The 7,953-nt window shown below is 39.8% G+C and overlaps 1 protein-coding gene across 3 annotated transcripts in view; it reads right to left on the reverse strand.

Annotated features, from left to right (window-relative positions):
* Positions 1-4,566: 4,566 nt before the first annotated feature.
* WDR47 (WD repeat domain 47) overlaps positions 4,567-7,953 on the reverse strand; it is a 102,259-nt gene continuing 98,872 nt past the window's right edge. For all 3 annotated transcript variants that reach the window (XM_006882471.1, XM_006882470.1, XM_006882469.1), the window contains exons 14-15: positions 6,940-7,158; positions 4,567-5,905 (exon numbers count right to left, since the gene is read on the reverse strand). In XM_006882471.1, coding sequence (XP_006882533.1) covers positions 5,763-5,905; positions 6,940-7,158 — 362 coding nt within the window. In that variant the 3' untranslated portion in view covers positions 4,567-5,762. The remainder of the gene's footprint in view (positions 5,906-6,939; positions 7,159-7,953) is intronic.

Here is a 7,953-nt window from a genome sequence, read left to right on the forward strand (position 1 = left end):
TGACATATTTCAGTTAACAGATGCTGCCCTGGACGTGCTCACCAAGTTGTGCCAAGAAATCTGGAGAACAACCACTTGGCCAACAGACTGGAAGATATCTATATTTGTTCCCATCCCAAAGAAAGGTGACGCAACAGAGTGTGGAAACTACAGAACAATCTCACTGATTTCACATACAAGCAAGATTTTACTGAAGATTATCCAAAAACGACTGACAGAGGAGAGTGCTGAAGAATCCACGTCACCACAAGTATAAACAGGTATGTCTTGGAGAAGGTGCAGCCAGAGTGCTCCTAGGAGGCAAAGATGATGAAGCTTTTATGAAGCATATTATGGCTATGTTGCTAATGAGAGGTTATTCCTTGGAGAGGGACATCATGTTTGGGAAGGTGAGGAGCAATAAAAGGGAGAATGACTGTCAATCAGGTGGTTGACACAGTGACTGTGACAGTGGGCTTGAGTGTCTCAGAGGCTGGAAAGATGGTACAAGACAGGAAATTGTTCAGATTGGCTGTTCGTAGGTCACTACGAGTTGTACTCTATATGACAGCATCTAACAACATATGAATGAAATATGTGATATTTAAACAATCCAGTGGAATGTGAAAATTATCAAGCAATAACATTAATAGCTCATGTAAGTAAAACCTCCCTGCAAATTATTTTTAAAATAGTTGGAACACTAGAACTGCCAGAAATTCAAGCTGGATTTAGAAGAGGCTGTGGAACAAGGTTTATCATTGTCAGAAGGATCATGGCCAAAAACACAGAATACCAGAAGTTTATTTGTACTTTACTGACTATTCGAAGGCATTTGACTGTGCGGATCATAACAAATCATGTCTAACATTGAGAAGAAAGAGAATCTCAGAACACATAATTGTGCTCATGTGAAACGAATAAAGAAGCAGTTGTCTGAACAGCTCAAGACAACTCTGTGGTTTAAAAATCAGAAAAGCTGAGAGTCAAGGTTTTATCCTTTCTCTATACCTATTCAATATGTTTGCTGAGCAAAACATTCAAGAAGCTGGACTATATAAAGAATATAGCATGAGGATTGGAGGAACTTTAATAAACAGCCTGCATCATGCAGATGACATAACCTTGCTTGCAGAAAGTGAAGAGACATTTAATGAAGAAGATCAAAGACCACAGCCTTCAATATGGATTACATCTCAACACCAAGAAAACAAAAATCTTCACCACTGGACCAATAGGTAACATCCTGATAGAAAAACGATTGAAGTTGTCAATGACTTTTTTACTTGGATCCACAATCAACACTCATGGTAACAGTAGTCATGAAATCAAATGATGCATTTGTTGCTTTAGTGAAAACATCTGTCAAGGGCCTCTCCAAAGTGCTAAAGAGCAATGATGTCAGTTTAAAGACTAAGGTGCATCTGATTCAAGCCTTGGTATTTTTAATTGCTTCCTATACATCTGAATCTCCTCCAGTCAGTTGGCCAAGTGGTTGTTCTCCAGATTTCTCAGCACAACTTGGTGAGCACATCCAGGGCAGCATCTGTTAGCCGAAATATGTCAATTGGTATACCAGCTATTCCTGGGGTCTTATTTTTTGCCATTTCCTTCAAAGCAGCCTGAACTTCTTCCTTCATCACCATAGGCTCTTACTCATACATTGTTTCATGAAATTTTTCTGTGTCTGCCAATTCCTTTCGATACAGTGACTCAGTATATTCTTTCCATCTTCTATTAATACTTTCTGGATCATTTAATATTCTGCTTAGAGCATCCTTGATTATAGCAACTCGAGGTTGGAATTTGTTCTTCAGTTCCTTGAGCTTAAGAAATGCTGAGTGAGCTCGGCCCTTTTGATTTTCTAACTCCAACTCCTTGCACATTTCATTGTAATATTTTACTTTGTCATCCCATGCTGCCTTTTGAAATCTTCCATTCAACTCTTTAGTAGTCCAGGCTGGGTTTAGAAGGGATCATGGTACTAGGGAGATTGTATCTAGTGTTAGATCTTAGCTGAGAGCAGGGAATATGAGAGGAACGTATATCTATGTTTCATTGATTATGCAAAGGTGTTTGACTGTGTGGATCATAACAAACTGTGGCTGACTCTGAGAAGAACGGGAATCCCAGAACACTTGATCATGCTAATGCAAAACCTATACTTGAACCAAAAGGCAGTTGTCAGAACAGAGCAAGGAAACACTGCATGGTTCAACATTGAGAAGGACATATGCCAGGGATGTGTCCTGTCTCCATACCTTTTCAAACTGTATGCAGAACAGATTATCCGGGAGGCTGGGTTCTATGAGGAAAAATGTGCAGTCAAGATTGGTGGAAGATCTATCAACAATCTGTGGTATGCAGATGGCACAACCCTGCTTGCTGAAACTGAAGAGGACCTGAAGCACTTGCCGCAGAGGGTCAAGGACTGCAGCCTCCAATATGGATTGAGGCTCAATGTCAAGAAGACAAAGATTCTCACCACTGGACCAATTGGCAGCATCAGGATGGATGGTGAAGAGATTGAGATTGTTCACAGCTTTAGTTTGCTTGGCTCCAGAGTCAACACTCTTGGCACTAGTAGCCAGGAAATTAAAAAGCTTATTGCCATGGGAAAGTCTGCTGGTAGGGACCTCTCCAAAGTACTGAAGAGCAATGGTGTCTCTCTGGAGACTAAGGTGCATCTGATACAGACCATGGTCTTTGCTATCACTTGTTATGCATCAGAGAGTTGGACAATGACTAAAGAGGATAGAAGGAGAATTGATGCCTTTGAGCTGTGGTGCTGGAGAAGAGTATTGAGGGTGCCATGGACTGACAGGAAAACAAACAGATTCATCCTGGAAAGAGTTAGTCTGGGAGGCTCCTTGGAGGCAAGGACTCTGAGGCTCCATCTAACATACTCTGGACATGTTGTTAGGAGAGACCGGTCCTTGGAGAAGGACATCATGCTTGGGAGGGTGGAGGGACAGCACAGGAGGGGAAGGCCCTCTATGAGGTGGATTGATTCAGTGACTGGGATAATAGGGATGGGAGTGTCAGAGACAGTGCGATTGGCACAGGACAGAGCAGAGTTTAGGGCTGTTGTACATACAGCCACTATGAGTTGCAAGGGACTCAATGGCACATAACAACAACAACATACACCTGAAAGTTGGTCAATGGCTAAGGATGATAGAATAGGAATGATGCCTTTGAATTGTGGTGTTGGAGAAAAGTATCTCATGGACTGCAAAAAGAATAAATAAGTTTTAAAGGAAGTATAACCAGGATACTCTAAGGAGGTGAACCAGAAAGATGATGAAACTCCCTCATACTTTGGGCATGCTTCCAGGAAGATCAACCCTTAGAAAAAGACATCATACTGGAAAAGGTGAAGGGTAAGAGAAAGAGAGGAAGAGTCTCAACAAGAAGGACTGACAGTGACTGTAACAATGGACTCAAGTATATCCGAAAGATGGGAAAATTACATAGAATAGGGCAGGACTCAGATCTGTTGTTCATAGGGTCACTGTTAGTTGTAGTACCTAACAATAACATATCTAGATGCTCTTATAAGTTTTCTGCCTGTCACATTTTTTTATTATTATTTTGCGTATGTGTACCATCAAATTGGATCTGACTGGTACAAGAGATTGTCCCTCCTTCTCCAGCAGAGCATCTGGTGGCTTCAAACCACTTACCTCTGGGCTTGCAGTGCAGCTTCTTGGCACTTGGCCACCAGAACTCACCTGCCTGTCACATTTTTAATGAACACTTTCACCATAACTTGAGCTGGTCTACATCAGCTTTCTTCTGCTTTTACACTTAACATTAATGGCCTGCTAATAATGAAAATATATGAAATTAAGTACTAAGGAAAATTAAAGAGGAGAAACTAGAAGTCTCTTTTAAGTACCAGAGATGCAAGGAAAATTGCACATTTATTTAATTCCTACAAGTTAACTACGTTTCATTTCTTTCTAAAGCATTCAACATAGTTTTGTCTAAGATAGGATTTATATATTTTACCAAGTTTTACTAACCAACATGCAGAATATATTCAGGATAAGGAATTTCAGTAATAGAAGGTGTTACACATATACCAATAATATACTGAATATATTATTCATCTATCAAACTATACTACTGCCAATAAAATGTAAAAAATAACCAAAAAGAGAAAGATGACATTCTAAGTTGAAATCCACAGCCACTGAATGTTATGGATTGAACGTGACCCAAGTATGTATTGATGTCCTGGTCTCCATATCTGTGGATGTGATCTTATAGGGTTTTTCTTTGTAGGGTGGGTCCTAAATCTAATTACTTTTATGTTATAAAAAGAGGTGAAATGACAAGTTCCACATAGGGGGAAGACTCATCAAGGAACATCAAGGAGTACCAAAAGCCAAGGACTGATGGCAGTCACCAGAAAACAGAAGACACACAGAGGGAATCCACATGTCCGAGACCTTACTCTGTATTTTTAGCCTCAAGAACTGTGACAAAATACATGCTGCTTATTGAAAGTCTCCCATTTGTGGTATTTTCATTAAGGCAGAACTAGCAAACCAACACAATGAAAAACAGGATAGTTTTAGGTGTTAAGAGGTCTTTATTGAAATAATAGCACAATTACACTTCTAATACCCTTTCCACTTGTATACAATAGGTTAAAAATGATTGCTACATACAGTGCACAGACAGTTCAATAATTAGAACCAACTCAACTGCATTTAAAATAAATAGCCTATTTAATAATTTAAAGTAAAGTTACTGTACAATATGAAAATAAAGATACATAAATGTTAAGGTCTACAATGCTGAGCAATAAATCATTGTTCTGCATTACAAAAAACAGTGCAAGGGGAAAAAATCCAAGTAAACTTTTGGAGTGCAAAGTTTAAATTGTCCATTTTAAATTATCATGCAGACATAGCATTTTAAGGCATGCTATGGTCTATGGCATTTTTTTTAAAGAAGGAAAAATGCTAGCCAGTACGTTACTGAACCATCAAGTGTTGCATCACATAACTGCTGCTGCTCTGCTTCCACAGTACAGTCTACAGGGAGGTATCCTGTTGCATTCAAAAAAACTGAAATTAACAAGTCTCTGGAGCAAACACTTACCTTTTAGCTGGAGGAAAGAAAAAAAAAAAGACGTACCAAACCAATAGTCATGTCTCTTGTTTAAGAACAAAAGAAAATGCCTATACTACATAGTAAACTAAGAAGCAGTTTTCTATCCATCTTTAAACTCTAAGTGATCCTTAGTGGAAACATCCATTTAGGTCTTGAGAGAGAAAGAGAAAAAATTCTCACCTCTCACTGACAAGTGATACAATAGTACGGGATTGTGAGAAGAGCAAAAGTGATTTCCTATGTTTAATTTGTGTAGAACTTGGGTGCATTACATATAATAATATCCTTAAAGTATAGTTCCATTTCAATGTATATAAAACTTATTTAGGCAAAGACCAAGGAATGCATTTAATACTAAAGTGTAAACACATCGTCCACCATGACTTGGAGTGCACACTGACAACATAAGAGCTCTTCCGCAGACTTTGGCAACGAGACTACATACAGCAGGTCACAGCAGCACGAGCTCACACGGAAGCACTGCAGAATAACACCACCCAACACCTCCTATCAACGGGATACATGGTAATAAGGGGCCTCCTCGTGCTAAGCCACTTATCAGTGGTCAGTCTATGTTCTTCAAATATGTCATTTTGACAACTCAGTAGTCTTTAAGTATCTGCGCTTGCACTGCATAGACTGACTTCAGATGTACTCTATCCATTGTAAGTCCAGAGGGTGACAGTTCTGTCTGCAGAGGACGACAGGAAGGAAAGATCCCGGGTATGCCATCTGCACTGAATCACTTTGTCCTTGTGCTCCCCTACCACCATGATAGGAAGCTGTTTAGTGAGATCCCCTAAATTAGAAAACAAAGAGATGTTGGTAAACAGTACAAAATAAGGACAGGTTTACAACTCTCTTGTTACTTTAAGATATGAAATATAAAAACCCCACATGATAGTAATATAAATAAGGAATGATTTGAGAAGGGATAAATTACTGAATAAGTTGCTAGTGTAACATATACACAGCAATATTTGACAGAGTAACACTTTCTTTTTCTTGAATCTCTCTCCTAAATTGGTTTCTCATGACTTTTCTCCTCTCCCTCACTTTGGTCAGAATGCTTGGTGAATGCCGGGAGTCAGGCTTCAGATTTCTTCTTTCAATCGGTAGGAAATCCATCTGAGTGCATGACCATTTCTATGTGTATGTTTCCCGTATTTTCTCTCCAGTCTAGGAACAGACTCACTTAGCACCTAACTTGTATCCAAATTGGTACTTGTGATCTCATTTGAAAGTCTGATGATGCTATATATGCCGTCAAGTCTGTTTCAGTTCAGTGATTCCCACAAGGCTGAGGAGAACTGCCCCATCAGGTTTCTTAAGCTGTAAATCTTTTTGGGAACAGATCACCATGCTTTCTCCTGCTGAGGCATGGGGTGGTTCAAACTGCTGACCTTTCAGTTAGCAGTCAAGAGCTAAACCACTGCACCAGCAGAGCTCATGATGAATGCCAAGCCAACCTAAACCAAGCCACTGTCATCAAGTCAATTCCGACTCATGTTGTCCCTCCATCACATTGTGAGGCTGTATCTTAACAGGGGTCAGCTCTGGTGATGTAGTCTGTACGGAGTTGCACTGCTGGCCAAAGGCCATGCCTTTCTGGTCTGACTCCACCAGCAGCTCCAAAGGAGAAAAATAAGCAATCTGATACCCATCTGAAATTTAACATATCCAAACCAAGTACCTGATTTTCTTGTCTAAGCCCATTTCTACCCCACTTTTCTTCTTCAACTCAATAGCATCATTAGGTTGTTTATGTCGAAACCAAATAATCATCTTTGATACCTTTTCCCTCATTTCTCAAATCTAGACCACTTGAATTACCTTGCAGATCTGTGACCTTTATTTTCATATCATAAGATCCTGTTAGCAAATAATGAGCTCCAGGAGAAAATCGAACAGAGCGAACATCACTCGAGTGTGGGTGATAACTCTGCACCATTCTTCCTCCTCGTATGTCATACAACATGCAGCTGGAGTCTTCTTGGCCTGTGGCTAAGAGTCGGCCACTCGGGTCTACAGCTACAGATGCCACTGCACTACCTGTGGCAGAGAAATGCAAGTTTCAATATGGAAAAATAAATAGAGTTAAATGGTAACACAGCTAATTTTGACCAAATCATACTATACAGCAATAATTTAATGGAATTTATCATACTCTTCAGTTATGGAAAAATCAAAGTAACAGTCAGTGAATACCTTCCTAGAACAGCGCATAAGGCCACATCCATGGCCATAGCAGAGACTCTGCAGTTCCACCCAAGAGCAACGCCAAGACACTAAAGTGTAAGCAAAGGGTGATGTGGTCAGGTTGTGGCAGTGTTATATTTTGTGGATATGAACCACATGTGCATCTCCTTATCCATTAGACCCCCAGAACTCCCTGGTTGAAATATAGTCGTGGCTTATCCTAGAGTGGTGACCCAAAAAAATGATTTTAAATATAAGTAGATGGAGTTTAGATTTATTTTTTTTTCCAGGCTCAAAACAATAGGGTTTGCTGAGGGTCTGGATACTAAGGAGAAAGAGGAAACAAGGAAGGCTCCTTAATATCTAGCATGACTCCTTAAAAATAGAAAAAAGGAGGCATCTCACTCCCTGATTTAAAATCCTACTACACTGCCGTGGTAGTCAAGACAGCACGGTACTGGTACAATGACAGACACATAGATCAATGGAATAGAATTGAGAACCCGGAAATCAGCCCATCTATTTATGGTCAACTGATTTTTTACAAGGAGATGAAATCAGTTAGGTGGGGAAATGACAGCCTTTTTAACAAATGGTGTTGGCAAAATTGGAAAACTATCTGCAGAAGAATTAAACAAGATCCCCACC

The sequence above is a fragment of the Elephantulus edwardii genome, unplaced genomic scaffold, assembly GCF_000299155.1.
Source record: "Elephantulus edwardii isolate Elephantulus edwardi_28Jun2011 unplaced genomic scaffold, EleEdw1.0 scaffold00020, whole genome shotgun sequence".
NCBI classification, from domain to species: Eukaryota; Metazoa; Chordata; class Mammalia; order Macroscelidea; family Macroscelididae; genus Elephantulus; species Elephantulus edwardii.